The 20,123-nt window shown below is 40.7% G+C and overlaps 1 protein-coding gene across 1 annotated transcript in view; it reads right to left on the bottom strand.

Annotated features, from left to right (window-relative positions):
• Window positions 1-20,123, bottom strand: part of SPPL2A (signal peptide peptidase like 2A) — a gene marked incomplete at both ends in the record, with an annotated part of 37,753 nt that overhangs the window by 17,047 nt on the left and 583 nt on the right. The window contains 7 exons of the mRNA XM_080707736.1: window positions 624-725; window positions 1,116-1,212; window positions 6,306-6,457; window positions 8,174-8,307; window positions 8,843-8,932; window positions 9,702-9,884; window positions 11,429-11,548. Of these exons, the coding sequence (XP_080563862.1) occupies window positions 624-725; window positions 1,116-1,212; window positions 6,306-6,457; window positions 8,174-8,307; window positions 8,843-8,932; window positions 9,702-9,884; window positions 11,429-11,548 (878 nt within the window). The remainder of the gene's footprint in view (window positions 1-623; window positions 726-1,115; window positions 1,213-6,305; window positions 6,458-8,173; window positions 8,308-8,842; window positions 8,933-9,701; window positions 9,885-11,428; window positions 11,549-20,123) is intronic.

The raw sequence follows: 20,123 nt of genomic DNA, 5'->3' as shown, positions 1-20,123 counted from the left end.
ATATCCTCTTCTCTCTGCAAATGTATAGGTATCTTGTACGTTACCTTCTTTCTAACGTGAAAGGTAACATACATACATATTCTTCTGCATTTTGTTTTTTTCATTTAAAAATATATCCTGGAAATCACTTCATAGTGATCTTCACTCTTTACCACTCGGTTGTGTAACTGTACAATAACTAAGTATATTTTTGTTGAGGGGTTTAAAATCATAATTCATATTTCCTTCTTTATATGAACTCAAATGAGATCTACTCATGTAAACATTTAAGAGGCAGCTTGATTTCAAGATATGTTCTGGGATAAAAGCAAAAACCCTTCATAATAACCATAATAAATGAGTATCAGGGCAACATTTAAAATAATCTACTCTTAAATCCATACTTTTTTGTGTGTGTTGTACTAGGGATGGAACCCAGGGGCATTCTGCCTCTGAGCTACACTTTCAGCCCTATATTTTTAGTCTTTATTTTGAAACAGGGTCTCACTGAGTTGCAGAGGGCCTCACTAAGTAGCTGAGAACTGCGATTCTCCTGTCTCAGCCTCCCAAATGCTGGAATTACAAGCGTGCGCCACCACGCCGGCTCCCTTAAATTTAAAATTGAAGATATTGGGTATTCATACCTATCCTCATTTCGAAACACAGCCCAGACAGCAGCTACTGCAATGCACAGTCCAGAGAGAAAAATAAGTCTTACTTCAAAGGTTTTGTTACAACATGTGATCCTAAAAGACAGAATGAAATAATTTAGTTCATTCTACAGAAAAAACATGCAATATTCACTCGCTCTGAGCAGTGCCAGACATCTACCAGTCACAAGAAGTGACTAAAATAGCACTTCAGAAGTCTTGATTTTAAAATAAGTGAGACACAGTAATCAGTTCACAAGAACTTTCCCTGGGGATGGAACCTGTCATATTCGTGTCATCCATGACGGGAGCCATTAGCCACATGTGCCTACTGAACACTTGAAATGAGGCTCAGATTAGCAAACTCAGTTTTAAATTTTGAAAGTTTTGTGTAATGAATTTAAACTTAAACAGCATAGGTTTTATTTTTCCTTGTATTACATTCCAACCACGGATATTACGGCGTTCTCCACCAGAGATACATACGTGCACTTTCCGCATGGCAGCTTGTATATGAGAGCGGCAAGACAGTTGTACAGACTCATTGCCGATGCTATGCAGAAAATCGCTATCATAACATAAACTGAAAAAAAACAAGAAGGAAATGTAACAAAATATACACACATCAATTCTTTCTCTTTCTTTATGGGATCATGATCCTCCCTCCCTCCCTCCCTCCCTCCCTCCCTCCCTCCCTCCCTCCCTCCCTTCTTTCTTTCTTTCTTTCTTTCTTTTTTTTTTTTGTTGGTACTGGGGTTCCTGGAAGCCCTTCTACCTCTGGGCTACACTCCCAGACCTATTTTTATACTTTTTTAAAATTTGAAAACAAGGTCTCTTAAGCCAACGCGGCTGGCTTCGAACCTGTGCGATCCTCCTGTCTCTGCCTCCCAAGCACGGGGATTACAAGCGTGCGCCACCACGCCCGGCGGATTGTGATACCTTCAACCCAGTGAATTAATGATTGTCTGAATTAGTTCCTAGTTTTGAGTTTATACTGAGTATTTTGTGTGCTGTTTTAGTTCTAGTATACATCAGTAAGATTGCTTAAGGGGTTAAAGGTGGCTCTATATTTTCTATCACTCAGTAATTCAAAGTGACATGTTTGTTAAATATTTCTATGAAATTAATTACAGATATTTGTGAATATTTAATTTAAACGCAGAGAAAAGAAAAACACTAAGAAACATTTTTTAAAATGCAACTTAAAGATAAGAACTAATACCTACTATAGACACTAACCATGTTATCTATATTTTCCTGCGGAGAACTTATCTATAATAACTTAACCTGTGGTAAAAATCAAACCCATCTAAACAAAACTCTGATACAATATTATACTAAAGTAGTTAAAACTTGACAAGTGTTTTTCTCTATTATTCAAACTTACTTGAAAATTATTTAAAATTAAACACATTTGGCTTGTTAAAGGAAGAGGGTTATACTTTAAAATATTCCAGTTTTAAACTTTCTTAAAAATCACAATAAAACAAATTTGTCCTGAATTTTCCAAATTCTATTTAATTTTAGAAAACTATAGTTCTGTTCCATAGGAGAGAAACGGAGGCTATTCTAGATACAGCAAAATAGGAACAGCAATCTTCTGGTCGGTGACACTAAACAAATTACTGTTCTAGTCCCTTGATTCTCATGCAAGAAATGTAAAATATAATAATACCAAATTAGTGCGATTGGCAGGATTACATCAGTTAATATATGCGAGGTGCTTAGAGCAGTATCTCACACATAACTTTTACATGCTATTCATTATTTTTATTGTCAGTCATGTGAGGTAATATAAACAGTAAGACAGACAGTCATGGACTGCCGAGTTGATTTTAAGTCATCTACCCAAGTCGCCCAAGCCAAGTTTTAACAAACTAATGGAAATCATGCTTCTCGAGGTCCTAGACTTTTAGAAATATCATATCTCAGAAAATGGTTAAGCGCGAGGAAAAATTGGGTTAACATATCTTCATTGCTTTCTTCAGCATGTTTTAATTATAAAAGAGCAAGGGCAGCCTTAAAAATTGAGTATTATTCCCGTGAGTTATTATTTATTTATTTATTTTTCTTGCGTGTGTATGGTACTGGGGATGGAACCCAGGGGTATTCTACCTCTGAGCTACATCCCCAGCCCTATTTATTTATTTATTTATTTATTTATTTATTTATTTATATTTTGACACAAAGTTTCACTAAGTTGCTGAGGGCCTAAGTTTCTGAGGCTGGTCACAAGCCTTAGGTCCTCCTGTCTCAGCCTACCAAGTGCTGAGATTACAAGTGTGCGCCACCATGCCTGGCTCCATGAGTTAACATATTAAGAAATGGAAGCAATTTTAGCCAATAAGAACCATGCTGAAGTAAACAAGATCTTCCAAACGTCATACAAAGCACTGCCAGAATCATAATGAAATCTTATGTCCTAAGATAACTATGGGGTTGAGGTTGCATAATCTGCCTATATTAAAAAATTTTGTTTAGCCGGGCGTGGTGGCGCACGCTTGTAATCCCAGCATTTGGGAGGCTGAGACTGGAGGATCGCGGTTCGCGGACAGCCTCAGCTACTTAGTGAGGCCCTCTGCAACTCAGTGAGACCCTGTTTGAAAATGAAGAATAAAAAATTGGGCGCGGGGGGGGGTGTAGCTTGGAGGTCAAATGCCTCTGGGTTCCATCCCCAGACCCGCAAAAAAAAAAAAATTATGTTTATAAACAGAATCAACTATTCATTTATTCATTTATTTTTTGGCACTAGGGATTGAACCCAGGAGCATTCTACCTTTGAGCTATAGGACCATCTCTTTTAAATTTTCATTTAATTTCATTTAATTTTTTTTGTGTGGTATTGGGGGTGAAACCCAGAAGCTTTTCTACCTCCAGGCTATACTCCCAGATCTATTTTATACTTTATTTGGAAACAGGGTCTCACTAAGTAGCTGAGAGCCTCACTCAGTAGCTGAGGCTGGCTTTGAACCTGTGCGATCTTTCTGTCTCAGCTTCCTAAGTGCTGGGATTACAAGCATGGGCCACCACACCCGGCTTAATATTTTATTTTAAACAGGTTCTCGCTAAGTTACTGCTCACTGGTCTCAAACCTGAAATCCTTCTGTCTTAGCCTTTCAAGCACTGGGACCACAGGCATGGGCCACCATGCCCAGCTAAGGGTCCCCTTAATGTTATAGCAATGAGTTTAAGAAAACCAAAACTTGAAATATGCTTCTGGATAGGGTAGAAGATTCTCTCTCCTATTAAATCCCACTGACACATCAACTACAGGTCAGATACAGATGAAAAATTGAAGGATGAAGCCGGGCATGGTGGCACACACTTGTAATCCCAGCATGCGAGAGGCTGAGAAAGGAGGATCCGGGTTCGCGGCCAGCTTCAGCTACTTAGTGAGGCCCTTTGCGACCCAGTGAGACCCTGTTTTCAAATAAAGAATAAAAAATAGGGCTGGGGGTGTAGCTCAGTGGTAGAATGTCCCTGGGTTTTCCATCTCTAGTCACACACACAAAAAAAGGATGAATATAGCTTGCTAAATTAGCTGCCCAATGTCAACATATACAGGTGCCATCCTAGTGAGTGATATTTAAAAGAACAGTTTTTCAAAAATTAAAAATAGAGCCGGGCGTGGTGGCGCACGCTTGTAATCCCAGCATTCGGGAGGCTGAGACCTGGAGGATCGCGGTTCGCGGACAGCCTCAGCTACTTAGTGAGGCCCTCTGCAACTCAGTGAGACCCGGTTTCAAAATAAAGAATAAAAAATAGGGCAGGGGGTGTAGCCCGGAGGTCAAATGCCCCTGGGTTCCATCCCCAGACCCGCAAAAAAAAAAAAAAAAAAAAAAAAATTAAAAATACATGTCACAGGACTAGATTTTTAGTTCTGTTTTGGTTTTGGTATTGGGGATTCAATTCAGGGGCATTCTACCTCTGAGGTATAGCCCAAGCTCTTTTCTTTTTCTTTTCTTTTTTCTTTTGAAACAGGGTCTTGCTAAGTTGTGGAGGGCCTCACTAAGTTGCTGAGGCTGGCCTTGACCCTGCCATCCTCCTGTCTCAGCCCCCAAATACTGGGATTACAGGCGTGTACTACTATGCCCAGCTCCAAAGGACAGAAGAAAGGACAATAAGCTAAAACGAATCCAAAGACCTTGGTTTTCTAACCCCAAAATTTACACTAATGTTCTCCAAATAAGCATTGTAGTCCTCAGTGGTTTTTACAAAGTTTTTGCTGATTCTCATCAAGCACATCCCCCTTTTCCCTGGCCTCCCTGCTGTTCTTGGCCAAGGATGGCAAATTCTCCTTTGTCAGATAATCAGTAAGACTGCTAGGGACTCACCAGCATTCCATACAGCCCTCCCTCCTGTCTCTCTTATTCTTTCTGGTGGTACTGGAGATGGAGCCCAGGAGCATCCAATCTCCAAGCTACACTTCCAGCCTTATTTTATTTTTTACTTTTTATGTTTATTCTTTTTGTGGTACTGGGGCTTGAACCCAGGGGCACTGTGCCTCTGAGCCAGATCCCAAACTTTTATTTTTTATTTTAAAATTCTCCTTAGATTGCCAATTATATTGCTGCGGCTGTCTTTGAACCTGCGATCCTTTCTGTCTCGGCCTCCCAAGTACTGGGATTACAGGTAGGCACCACCATGTCCGGCTTTATTTTAAAACGGTTTTGCTGAGTTACTGTGTGGTGGACTTTAGCCTGTGATCCTCCTGTTTTAGCCTCCCAGGTACTAGGATTACAGGCATTTGCCACACCCAGCTGTTCCTACCTCCTCCTCTCTCTCTCTCTCTCTTTTTTTTTTTAAAAATACTGGGGTTAAAACCCAAGAGCATTCTACCTCCGTGCTACATCCCCAGCCCTATTTTTAGTATTTTATTTTGAAACAGGGTTTCGCTGAGTTGCAACGGGCCTCTCTAAGTAGCTAAGGCTGTCCTCGAACCGCGATCCTCCCGTCTCAACCTCCCCAATGCTGGGGTTATGAGCATGCGCCACCATGCCCAGCTTGCTCCTACTTTCTTTTTTATTTTTATTTTATTTTTTGGTGGTACTGGGGTTCCTGGAAGCCCTTCTACCTCCGGGCTACACTCCCAGACCTATTTTTACATTTTTATTTGGAAACAGGGTCTCCTAAGCCAGCGCAAACCTCCTGTCTCTGCCTCCCAAGCGCGGGGATTACAAGCGTGCGCCACCACGCCTTAAAAGAAAAAAAGTACCAGTTACTTTCTAGACCACAGGCGAGTATGCGTGTGTCTTCACATACATTATCATAACTGCTTGTAAAGATAAAACAAAATCCAAGCAATACAACATCTTGGTTTTCAAAGTAAAACAGTATAAACATAAACTAGACTTTGGGGATAAGGCGGTAAATCAGTAATCTGAATAATCTTTTATTTCATGTTACTAAATATAGCTAATACAAAGTCCTTAATCCGGAGCTTAGAAGATGGGCTGTCAGCCTTTATCTGTAGAGGGAAACTTGGGAACCTAAACAATTCTTCCAAGTCATTTATGAACAAGTGTTCTCACGGCAATAGAGACCTAACACTTTTGGAAATTTATCCAAATTATTGACCTAAGTTCTCCAGGTGGAATGCTATAAAGGAAAAATATAAATCTGGCAAAAGAAAAGTATGTATGCTAAATGGAGCAAGTATCAAGTACGGCTTCTTACCCAACCATTTATAGAAGAAATAAAGCAAGACCATCATAACACAGCAGATGACCACAAATATTACAACGCTAAGAGGACTGAAAGTTAAATAGTCTTCCTTCTTTTTCCTCATTTCTCTCTCTTCAGTGTTTGTCACTGCCTTCAGGTTTTCTCTGCGTAAACACAAACATAAACAGGGACTTGAGGAAATCTTCACCAAGTGCAGTTATTTTTAAAATCTTTTTCTAACACCAATTTAATTTTATTCTGATTATCAAAGCAATATACCTAATAATAAAAAAAACCCTGAATATCAGGAAGAGTATTTAATCCAGAAAGAAAAACTCCTACATAATCCTAGCCTCCAGAGTGGTGCGTTCTTAACCACTGTGTGTGTGTGTGTGTGTGTGTGTGTGTGTGTGTGTGTGTGTTACTAGGCAAACACCCCGTCACTGAGTTACATTCCCAACCCTTTGTTTTCATTTTTAACTTTGACACAGGGTCTTGCTAAATTGCCCAGGCTGACCTTGAACTTGTATCCCTCCTGCTTCAGCCTCCAGAGTAGCTGGGATTATAAGTGTGTGCTACCATTCTTTCTATGGAACCGAGATGTCTTTCCCTTTTATTTAAGGTATATCATTCGCTGGGCAAGGTAATATTGGGTTGTGAGATCCTGTTTTTTCTTCGCCACGCCTTATTTTGTTCTTAAAATTAACTTCTTCAAACCGGGCAGGGTGGCGCATGCTTATTGTCCCAGTACCTGGGAGGCTGAAACAGGAGGATCCCAGATTCGAAAACAGCCTCAGCTACTTAGTAAGACCCCTGTCTCACAATAAAGAATAAAAAAAAAAAAAAAAAAAAAGGGCTGGGAGTGCCACACACACACCAAAATAAAAAAATCAACTCCTTTAACCCATATCCTCCAAGTACGGGACATCACTCCCTGATGTGAACTACTACTACTGAAGGTCATTCATACAAAAAATAATATTCTCTGGGCATAGTTTTTCATTCAGAGTTATGGAATGAGCTCACCTTCCTAGAGTGTATTGCCTATTTTAACAGAGAGTCAAAGGTTAAAAAAAAAAACACTACATGGAGATTGGGTTTAGGTTGCTATTAAATACGAAAATCCAAATGTTACGTCTAAAATCCAAATGTTTATGACTAAAATCCTTATAATTCCTAAACAGTAAACAGAACGAGGCCACACTGTTAATGACCCAAGGTAGGGGGACCTGAAAATCTCCCTCCCATCTCTTACTTATTTTCTTCTCCTGTAAATAAATAGAAACATAAGAATATTAAGGATTTTCACCTTTCCTGAGAGAATTAAACACACACGACGTGGTATATGATTTAAGAGAACTCAAAACAAGTCAGCATCCTTTGTGCAGGCTCTGCGACGCTGTGCCGAATGGGGGATGGGTACTTGGGAAGAAAAAGTCTTTGATGTGGCTTTAATTTTTCCCTTTCAACAAAAGAGGGGAACCTATGACTTTCTTCCTCTCCATGAAAAACTAAATGACCTGCCGGGCGTGGTGGCGCACGCTTGTCATCCCCGCGCCTGGGAGGCAAAGACAGGAGGATCACGCAGGTTCGAAGCCAGCCGCACGCGCTGGCTTAGGAGACCCTGTTTCCAAATAAAAATGTAAGAAATAGGTCTGGGAGTGTAGCCCGGAGGTAGAAGGGCTTCCAGGAACCCCAGTACCACCAAAAAAAAAAACAAAAAAACTAAATGACCTAAATAACGATAAACCAAAATTTGGTCTTACTGGCACTGTGCACTGAAGATAGGTAAACATTTTCAATGCCATCATAATTTAAATAAAGTGATTATCAAATAATATTCTAACCATATCCCAAGACACAAGTTTCGCTAAACTTACAATTCAATAAGTCCACTCCAGTAACCTCCCAAGGCTACAGTGAACACAGCGATCACAAAAATAGCCACCATTGTATAGTCGAAGTTAGGCCAGGACGGAGAATACATTTTCACAGAAATGTCACTTCCTAGAGTCTGGAAAGCAAAATGACAGTTAAACAGAGAAGCGAGTTTCTTCTTCGCCATACAGTATGGCCGCAATATTCTACAACTCACTCTGGAACAGACGCTACACACCGTTCAAGCAGACTATCCAACAGGACATACTCTTCAGTAAAAAATGTGAAGGTACACACTGGTTTACAAAATATCGAAAATTCAGTGTTCCACACAATCACATTTTATATAAGGATTTAAAATGAAGAACATCTGGGCGTGGTGGCGCACGCTTCTAATCCCCGCGCTTGGGAGGCGGAGACGGGAGGATCGCGCAGGTTCGAAGCCAGCCTCAGCTACTTAGTGAGGCTCTCAGCAACTTAGTGAGACCCTGTTTCCAAATAAAGTATAAAATAGGTCTGGGAGTATAGCCCGGAGGTAGAAAAGCCCCTGGGTTCCACCCCCAGTACCACACACACACACAAAATAAGTATCAGTGATTAAAGAGTTGTACTATTTATAAACTTCATCTAATCTATAATTACTTATGTATTTCTTTTCTATTTTTACTTACCTGTTCCATATCTTTAAAGTCTTTGTAGTTTATAAATGAAATCAGCATTTTTACATCACTAAATTCAGATCTATTCCCTGAGGGAGGAAACTAAAAGAAAAAAATATTATGAAAACATTAATACTAATATGTTCACAGAATACAAGTAATAGAAACTATTCCATTAAGTGTAAATATTACATTTTTCTTTAACTCACACAAAAAAGTTTCAGGTATTCTTTCTTTTATTTTCTTTCTTTCTTTCTTTCTTTCTTCCTTTCTTTCTTTCTTTCTCTCATGGTACTGGGGTTCCTGGAAGCCCTTCTACATCCAGGCTACACTCCCAGACCTATTTTATACTTTTATTTGGAAACAGGGTCTCTTAAGCCAGGGAGGCTGGCTTCAAACCTGCGCGATCCTCCTGTCTCCGCCTCCCTAGCGCGGGGATTACAAGCGTGCGCCACCATGCCCGGCGAGGTATTCTTTCTTAATAAAAGTTCTCAAAATAGAATCCTTTAACATGAATTTAAACTGATATGTACTGTATTTTATATCATGTATATGATAAAGACATTGTATATATGTATGTGCACGTATACACATTCCAGTATGATTATATGCATGTATTCATGCGCACGCGCGCGCGCACACACACACACACACACACACACACACACACTCCTTACAAAGTCTTTTCTACTCTAGGAATAGAACAAAAACTATAAAACTTTAAAATCAGATCTATAATGTTTAACAAAGAATCTTACTACCCGGTTCGTTTTTAAAATCCAGCCCCTCGCTACACATAAAGAAGCTGGTTCAATTTTTGTGAAATTTGATGTCATGAGCTCAAAGAAGTTATTCTAGATGTATAACTTACGTGGACGCTGTTGTTGGCAACCAACAATGCTTCAGCACCTCCTTTCTGAGCAACTCTGGCCTTTTCAAGAAAATGGCAGGGACCCCACTGGACCACCACGGCTTTGTCCTTTATGCCCTCGGGAGGAATATCAGAAAGATTGCACAGCGGTGTGGCGGTCAGATTCATCAAGCTAAAGGAAGTCTGAAAATAAGAAATGCTTTTAACACGGTAACGACCACGTCACACCAAATGCATTCAGTGATAAAGCACCAATATTGGTTAAATATGATGTTCATTTGGGGGCAGGGGGTACACAGCTCAGCGATGAAGAGCACGCTTAATATTCATTAAGTTCAATATCCAAAAAAATGTACATTTTCTAGGTTTCTTTTAAATTAGAAATATTTTATAAGAAATAATCGGAACCAGGTATGGTTGGTGGCACACGCTTGTAATCCCAGTACTTGGGAGGCTGAAATAGGAGGATCACAGGTTTGAGGACAGTCTTAGAAAGTAGTGAGACACTCATTAACCTACCGAGATTCTGTTTCCAAATAAAAATAAAAATAGGGCTGGAGGTGTAGCTCAGAAGTAGAATGCCCTTGGGTTCAATTCCCAATGCCAAAAAAAAAAAAAAAAAAAAAAAAGGAAAGAAAAAGAAAAAAAGAAAGAAAAAGAAAGAATTAGGCTGATAGATATTTTTAAATTACCCAACTTTTTTCTCCTATAGAGAGAAAACAGCTTGAGCGAAATCAATAAAATAGCTGAGCATGGTGGCGCATGCTTGTAATCCCTGCTCCTGGGAGGCTGAGACAGGAGGATCACACGGGTTCGAAGCCAGCCTCAGTTACTTAGTGAGGCTCTCAGCAACTTAGTGAGACCCTGTTTCCAAATAAAGTATAAAATAGGTCTGGGAGTATAGCCCAGAGGTAGAAAAGCCTCTGGGTTCTACCCTTAGTACCACAAAAAAAATCAATAAAATAATATTAATCACCATATATCAAAATTAGTTCATACATTAAAATATAAGTATCATACATTGTTACTTTTTCAGTATTTCTAAATTTTGGTACTGTTGATTGAACCCAGGGGTATTTACATCCAAGTCACACTCAACCTTATTTATTTATTTATTTATTTATTTATTTATTTATTTATTTATTTATTTATTTTTGTGGTACTGAGGATGGAACCCAGGGACATTCTACCCCTGAGCTATAATCCAGTCCTATTTTTAAAAAATTCTTTTATTGGTGCAACGTATTCATACATCATCATGGGGTAAAAAAAAAAAAAAAAACTTGTGTAGACATACATGAACACCTCACCCAGTAAGCCCCTACCCAATCCCACCCCATTCCCTCCTCATCCCTCCATCCCATGCTTGGCTTAGTGGCTGACTTCGATATGTTTAAGTACATCGTGTGCCCTATTTTAATTCTTTGTTTTGAAACAAGGTCTCAATAAGTTGTAGAGGACCTCACTAAGTAGACGAGGCTGTCCTTGAACCCAGGATCCTCCTTCTCAGCCTTCCAAGTACTGGAATTACAAGTGTGCACCACCACGCTTGGCTTATTTTTTATTTTGAATCAAGATCTCGCTAAATTACTGAAGCAGACCTCAAACCTGAAAATCCTTTTATCTCAGCCTCCCATGTACTGAGATTATAGGAATACGCCACCCACCACACCCACCTACTCGGTATTTTTATTTTTATGAATGAATGGTAATTGTGATGTACTTACTGCATTTTCAATGGTACTTGGCAGCACTGTCCAGTGAGGATTATACAGCATGCAGTAGTCCTTAGACGGTAGAAGCGCGCCATTTCCAGACGCATGCAGGATTGCTTCCTGAGCAGCTATCTACAATAAAAACGATCACTTTCACGCTGGCAAGAATTGGGCTTCCAATAAAGCTATACAGGTTTGATCACATTTCCTCTAGAGGGTAAGTCTTCCAATGAATTTATTTCTTCTTGTTTGAGCAAATAAAAGATGCTTTAAGAATATTAAAACTATACACTCTGGCCTAGGACTCATTCTTTAAGTAGATAGGTCACTTGCTTGGAGGAACAGCAACTATGGCCCTCGTTTTCAGGGTGTATCCCAGGCGGGGTGCTGGTACGCGCTAAGGGTTGTAATCCTTCCCCAGCCTGAAACTTTCCCCTCCAGTCTCCTATGAGTTATTACTTAATTGATCGTGTTCTGTAAAAGAAAATGCCCTAAAATCTCTCAGTCTGTCTCACCTTTCATACAACACTAAGTTTCTTATAAGTAAGTGATTACTTAGTTATTATTAAGTTATGGCTTATAAGTACTGTCTTTAGAAGAGGACCATCTGGAAGAGAAGTAAATTATTCTCATGTTTTTCAAGCTTTAGCAACTGCCTATCCAAAAAGACCAATCCAGAGTTTAAAATAAGAAAAAAGAAGAGCCTGTATAATTTTCTTTCCATTTGTCTCATTTCCTACTGCCTGGAAAGAAAAAGTAAGAAGTGATTGGAAAGAATAACTGCTATGCATGGGGGTGGGTAACGGGAGAGGACAACGTGGCATAAAGAAACATCCGGACATGTTCAAACACCACTGCGCGTCCCAGGCCCTGCAAACGTGGCCAAGGAAAGCTCGTTCCTCTCTCCCGTGAGCTGATCTTTCTCTAAAACCACAAGTAACCATCATGCTTGGTGAGGTCAGCCAGACTCTCAGTCCCTCTCTCTCTCTCTCTCACACACACACACACACACACACACACACACACACACAGAGAGAGAGAGAGAGAGAGAGAGAGAGAGAGAGAGAGAGAGAGAGAATAAAATAGGGCTGGGGGTATAGTTTGGAGGTAGAATGCCCTGGGTTCAATCTCCAGTACTGCCAAAAAAAAAATTTTTTTTTTTTTTTAAAAAGCAGCCGAGTACTTTGCATGGGAACAGTAGGACAGATACCTGGAGAACATCTCAGGAATCAGCAGGCCCTAAGCCATCCCGGGCTCAAACTTATAAAGAAGTAAACGTGTCCTTTGAGAAGAGGGCCCTGCGGCAGCCTGCATGCACAGGCCCACTTAGGGAACTGTCTCCCAAGGATTCATTCTGCAGTCAAGACAGACATCTGACATGTGGTCAGTAGCCAAAGCTATCCAGGGGCCGCGGCAGCCGCGGCTCAAGTGGACCCAGGTACAGACAGCTTTTGCTGGCAACAGCCTTCGGTGTCATCCAGGTGGTGCTGGTTTTGCCAGCATAAATGCAGGAGTTGTGGAGTCATAGAATCTTCCATCAAGATTTTAAAGAAAAGCCTGGGAGGCTAGATAGTATGAGGAAAAGATGGAGTCCTTAACAAATAGCCCCTGGCAGGGTAATACATGCATCTGTGATGGGGAAGCCAAAGCTGAAATAGACATCCCGGGAAGACGGAGATGCCAGGTATGGAGAACACCTCGCCGGGAAGCTGTCAGCAGACAGCAGAGGCCGCCCGAGAGAGGCCAGGTGAGCTGCAGCCAGGGGGGATAGAAGGATGGTGCTGCCCAAGACAAACCAGCACATCTTAGCTCAGGTTGCCATAACAATGTACCACGGATTGACAGGCTCAGACAACACAAGTTTATTTTATCATCGTTCTGGAAGTTAGACTTCTAAGATCAAACTGCCAGCATGGTCAGTTTCTGGGGAAGGCTTTCTGTCTGGCTTATAGACAGCGGCCTTCTCACAAGTCCTTACATCCAGGAAAGACTAAGCTATTCATATCTCTTCTGAGGAGGACATCGTGAGGGTTCTACCCTCATTTAAACCCAATTGTCTTCCAAATGCCCCTCCTCTAAAGACTATCTCACTGAATGTTAGGAGTTCAACATATGAATTTGGGAGAAAAGACACAATTTGGTCCATAGCATCTACCTCTGTCCCCAAATTCCTGTTCTTTTTACAAAATACATACATTCTAGCCGGGCGTGGTAGCGCACGCTTGTAATCCCAGCATTTGGGAGGCTGAGACAGGAGAATCTGGGTTCGCAGCCAGCCTCAGCTACTTGGTGAAGCCCTTTACGACTCAGTGAGATCCTGTTTCAAACCAAATATAAAAAATAGGGCTGGGATGTCTCTCAGAGATAGAATGCCCCTGGGTTCCATCCCCAGTACCACAAATAAAATGAAACAAAACAAAATAATTCCATCTGCATAGTCCCCGAAGCCTTATGTGCCCAGCATCAACACTAAAGCCTGAGGTTTGAGGTCTAAGCTGAATACCATCTAATTCACATACAGGTGACACTCAAGCCATCACACATCCTGAGGTACAATTTATCTCTAGCTGTGAACCTGTGGAACCTCACAGATTATACAACTCTAAAGCAGAAGATGGGCATTCTCGTTCCAAATGGAAAAAATCAGAAGAAAGCACTGACATTCAATCCAAAAGCTTGGCAAGGCTTGGGGTTTAATGTCCCAGCTTCCAGGCTACGGTTCTCCAGAGTGACCCTGCCAGGGGGACCCTGTTCCTTCATCCCAGAGGGCACTGTGCCATGGCCTAAGGCAGATGTCTCATGACTCTTCTATTTGTCCAACCTGGGAATAACAATCTGGGAAGAGCCTTTGGGTTCATTAGCCTTCCTTGAAAAATAGCACATTCGTAAACAAATAGCTCTACTGTCCTGTCTTATTAAGTCCAAAATGTCTCACACTCTTTGTTCATTTTCTCCCGATCTCCATCCCCTTCAGTTCAATGTGGTAGTATTCCTGATCGTATAATACTATACACTCTTTGTCAAATGGTTGTCCAAGCCGGGCGTGGTGGTGCACGCTTGTAATCCCAGTACCTGGGAGGCTGAGACAGGAGGATCGCGGTTCACGGACAGCCTCAGCTACATAGTGAGGCCCTCTGCAACTTAGTAGGACCCTGTTTCAAAATAAAGAATAAAAAAATAGGGCTGGGGGTATGGTTCAGAGGTAAAACGCTCTTGGGTTCTAACATCAACATGGCAAATAAATAAATAAATAAATAAAGGTTGTCCAATCACACCCTTAGTGTTTTATCACAAGCTTTTTTTTTTTCAATATGGATAGGCTATGAGTTTTTTAAATATTCAAGCTGTACTTCCTATTTGCTTAATAATTCCTTCTTTGATTCACCTCTTTTTTGTTACTATAAGCGAGCATGATGAACCAAGACTCTTCTTCAATACTTTTTATTTTATTTATTTATTTTTTGAGGTTCTGGAGATGGAACCCAGGGGCATTCTACCGCTGAGCTACACCCCCAGCCCTATTTTATTATTCTTTATTTAGAAACAGATCTGAGTTGCAAAGGACCTCACTAAGTAGTGGACTGTGATCCTCCTGTCTCAGCCTCCCGAATGCTGGGATTACAAGTGTGTGTCATCACGCCCGGCTATCAACACTTGGCTCAGAAGTCTTCTCAGGTAGCGGGGTGTGGTGGCGCATGCTTGTAATCCCTGAACTTGGGAGGCAGAGACTGGAGGATCGCGTGGGTTTGAAGCCAGCCTCTCTGGCTTAAGAGACCGTTTCCAAATAAAAATATAAAATAGGTCTGGGAGTATAGCCCAGAGGTAGAAGGGTTTCCAGGAACCCCAGTACCACCACAAAAAAAAAGTCTTCTCAGGTAAATATTCAATTTTTATCACTCACCAAGTTCTATCTAAACTCTAGAACACATGGTGGATCTATTCCCAACTTTCTCAGGAATCTCCACACAGATCTCCATAGTGGCTGAACTAGTTTGCACTCCCACCAACAGTGTAAAAGAGTTCCTCTTTCCCCACATCCTCGCCAGCATTTGTTGTTTGATTTCTTTATGCTTGATACTCTGACTGGGGTTAGATGGAATCTCAGTGTAGTTTTGATTTGCATCTCCCTGATGGCCAGTGATGAACATCTTTTCATGTATCTATTAGCCCTTTGTATCTCTTCTTTTGTGAAGTGTCTATTTAGTTCATTTGCCCATTTCTCGATTGGGTTGTTTGTTTTGCTAGTGTAGAGTCTTTTGAGCTCTTTGTATACTCTGGATATTAGCCCCCTATCAGAATGGTGGCTGGTAAAGATCCTTTCCCATTCTGTAGGCTTCCTCTTTAGGTTATTGATAGTTTCCTTTGATGAGAAGAAACTTTTTAGTTTGATGTTATCCCACTTGTTTATTCTTGCTTTAATTTCCTGAGCTTTGGAGGTTTTGTTGAGAAAGTTAACTGCCTGTGCCAATATGTTGTAGTGTTGAACCTATGCTCTCCTCTACTAACTTTACAGTCTCAGGTCTAATTTCTAAGTCTTTGATCCATCTTGAGTTGATTCCTGTGTTAGGTGAGATATAGGGGTTTAGATTCATCTTTTTACAAATGGTTAGCCAGTTCTCCCAGCACCACTTGTTGAAAAGGCTGTCTTTTCTCCAGCGTATGTGTTTGGCCCCTTTGTCAAAGATTAATTGACTAAAGATGTGTGGGTTTGTTTCTGTATCTTCTATTCTAATCCACTGGTCAGTATATCTTTCCAAAGGGCTTGAATTCAGAGAAATACAGCAACATATGCATACCTATGTTCATAGCAGCACAATTTGTAATAGCCAAAATATGGAACCAACCCAGATCACCATCAACAGATGAATGGATAGCAAAACTGTGGGAAATACACACAATGGAATTCTATTCAGCCATAAAGAAGAACAAAATTATATCATTTGCAAGAAGATGGAAAGCCCTGGAGAGCATCATGTTAAGTAAGATCAGCCAAGCACAGAAGGAGAAGATACACATGTTTCCTCTAATATGCCCAAACTAGAAAACACAAAGGATACCAGTAGGACCCCAGATATTAGAGGGGAAATACTAGCTAAGTTTTAATGGAAAGATAGGAGAAAGGCCAAGCTGGATTAATGAGGTTCTACACCTGAACATGTGTAAAATTATGAATAAGACATGGTTAACATGGACAACCATTGGTGGGGGGGGAAGGGGGCGGGGGGGAGAGGGCACCAAATATAGTATAAATGTATACTACTTATGTTCAATAAAAAATTGTTAAAAATAAATAAATAAATAAATAAAATAAAATAAACTCTAGAACACAAAACACTAGAAAAACAGCCCAGCCAGATTCGTTGCCACCTTTTCAAGAAGGCTGCCTTTCTCTCACTGTCCAGTAATATGTTCCTGGTTTCCATCTGAGACCTTATCAGAATGGACTTTATGATGGGCGTGGTGGCGCGCGCTTGTCATCCCAGCCTTTGGGAGTCTGAGACAGAAGGATTGTGGTTCGCGGACAGCCTCAGCTACTTAGTGAGGCCCTTTGCAACTCAGTGAGACCCTGTTTCAAAATAAATAAAAAAAATAGGGCTGGGGATTTAGCTCAGAGGTAGGCCCTTGGGTTTTATCCCCAGTACTGAGAAAAAAAAAAAAGGAAAAAGAAAAAGAAAAAAATTTATTTGAGTTGGCGTAGTATAGAAAATGAATGTCAATTTTCAGAAAGATTCTTCTTTTGGTCTGGGGATCCTGATTACCACTTCTTTTTAGTAAGTTCAAGACACAGCTAGATAATACTTCAAGTACTTTGAAGGAAAAAATAAGGAAACTTTTGTTAAAGCATTATGAAACCTGGAATTCTTCAGAGAATTTTGAAGCGAGTTTAGAAAATAGATCCAAAGCCCGGGCACGGTGGCGCACGCTGGTAATCCTGGTACTTGGGAGGCTGAGTCAAGAGGAAAGCAGGTTTGTGGCCAGCCTTAACTACTTAGGCTCTCCGTAACTTAGTATGAGCCTGTTTCAAAAATAAAGAATAAAAAATAGGGCTGGGGTTGTAGGTCAGAGATAGAATGCCCCTGGGTTCCATCTCCAGGACTGTAAACCAAAATCAGAAAGAAAACAGATCCAAAGTAATTATCACTTTTCCTCTTTGAAATGGTCCTTCATGACTGGGTCCACACTTTAAAATAAACACCTAATAGCTGGGTTTGGGGCTAGGGAAGGAAGAGAATGAAATTCAATTACGGGACGGCCAAGACAGAAATAACTACCTGCTAGGCACTATTTTTATTTCTAGAACTAAATGTTTAATGGGTTTTAAAATAATGAGGACAAAAGTTAGGTGTGGTGGTGCTTGCCTGGAATACCAGGGCTGAGGCAGGAGGATTGCAAGTTCAAGGTAAAACTGGGCAACTTAGATTCTTTCAAAATAAATAAATATTTTTAATGTAATTAAAATAAAAAAGGCTGGTGATTCCTGCTCTGTTTCACAGTGCTTGCCTAGCATGTGCAAGGCCCTGGGTTCAATTTTCAGTGACACACACACACACACACACACACACACACACACACATCACTACAACAGCCAGATGTGTTATACCTTGCATTCAGAATACACAGTGAGAGCCGGGCGCACTCTTATAATCCCAGCCTTCAGGAGGCTGAGACAGGAGGATCGCAATTCAAGGACAGCCTCAGCCACTTAGTGAGGCCCTTTGCAACTCAGGGAGACCCTGTTTCAAAATAAAGAATAAAAAATAGGGCTGGGGGTGGAGCTCCGAGGTAGAATGTCCCTGGGATCCAACCTCAGCTCTGCCAAAGAATAAAAACAAAGACAAAAAAAAAAAAAAAAGCAAAAAACAGGTCACTCGGATGCGAACAATGTTAGGCCTTTCCGATACTGAATCCTCTGCCTCGTCTATAAGAATGTGGTAGTGGGGGTTTTAAAAAATTACGAGCTGCTCCTAGATAATGATGTGGGCTCCATTATTACATGACTAAGGGAAAGTATGTCAGCTTTAAGAGCTTAGCAAGAAGCAACGAGATGACCGTGTTTGCACCATTAATTCAGATGAACTCGAGAGAGGCCACCTCCAGCTTAAGATTAGGGAGGAGGAGGGAACAAGGGCTTCAGAGAGAAAATGTTAAAAGACAAAGCTTCAGATATAATTGAAGAAAAAAATAGGTATTCAATTAGGTGAGGAGGAGGAGAGCTGGCTGGAGCGGAGGAAAAGGAACCAGGTTCCTTATGAGAAAAATGGAATGAAAGATTTCAGGAAATTAAAGGAAGGAAGAGTTAAGAAAAGAAACTGAAAAAGAAATAAACATGGGCAGGAATACTAGTGAGTAAAGAAAAAGATCTTAATGTGAAGATCTGGTCCACTTAGCTACAGTCAGCAGTACAATGCGTGCCATACTAAGTAGAAGCAGAGTAAAATGTCATTGATCTCCACAACAACCCTCGGACTCAGGAGCACAAATCTGTGAATAATATGGTGAAATAAAATTAACTTCACAGATGTAGTATAAGGAGCCTAAAATCTAGAATGGGAGACAGGCTAGCTACAATTCAGAATAGGGACAACCTTTATTTTTATTTTGTTTTGGTGGTACTGGGGGTGGAACCCAGAGGCTTTCTACCTCCGGGCTATACTCCCAGACCTTTTTTATATTTTATTTGGAAACAGGGTCTCACTAAGTTGCTGAGAGCCTCACTCAGTAGCTGAGGCTGGCTTCGAACCCGTGCGATCCTCCTGTCTCGGCCTCCCAAGCGCGGGGATTACAAACGTGCGGCTCAGGGACAGCCTTTAGATTTGTGAAGCTCATATGAATATCCTCCTTACTGTCTTTCTAGTGAGAGGGTGGGAGCTTTTAATAAGAATTTCTATGTGAGTTTTTGAAGAATTGATGTATTGTTGGGCTAAATATTCACTTATGTTGAGAAAGAATTAGTGGGAATGTGACATTTACCTACATAGACACGCACACAACTTATACTCAGTTTTAGAGAGTCAGATGAAAATAAATACAAAAACACGTTGCCAAGTTTTATATGTTATCAGTTTGTGTACACGTGCATACTGTCTTAAGTACCACATAAGTATTAGCTGATTACACAGTAAACATCTCACAGACTCTAGACTACAGGCGGCTCCTTTGGTGATTCTTTTTATATTGTATTTCCCCACCCCTTTAAGTGTTTATAAATAATGTTGCCTAGCAAAGTTATGATACATCAAAGACACCTAACATTTTTGCTAAGATTTTAACAAATGTTAGACACTTTAATATTGAATATATTCACTAGTGCCAACCCTTTAAACTGGTGAGTAAACAAAACATACTACTCAGAGAAGTTACTACATTTTGACGGTAAGAACCGGCCGACAGGCTATGTACCCTACCCTATTCGTTTTGTATAAATAACATTCATAAAAGTTGCCAACCCCAAACTCCCAAAGTGAAAGCCAGCAAATGGAAAGCAAAATTAAAAACAGCGTGCCCAAGGTGGTTTCCCGGGGAAGCTCGAATTCCCTGCAGCTTAGTTTTAAAACACCGTCCCTTTTCTATAATTATGAAAACCAGCTTGGGTTGGGAGCAAGTACCTATTTTCCTTAAGCGAAACCCACCTCCCTTTTAACCTAGACAGACAACCGAAAACCGGGAAAGGCCTCAGATTTTGGTGTCTTATTTTAAACTATTATAT

This window comes from Muscardinus avellanarius (assembly GCF_963383645.1).
Source record: "Muscardinus avellanarius genome assembly, chromosome: 12".
Taxonomy (NCBI): Eukaryota; Metazoa; Chordata; class Mammalia; order Rodentia; family Gliridae; genus Muscardinus; species Muscardinus avellanarius.
This window is presented reverse-complemented; position numbering and strand designations above follow the sequence as displayed.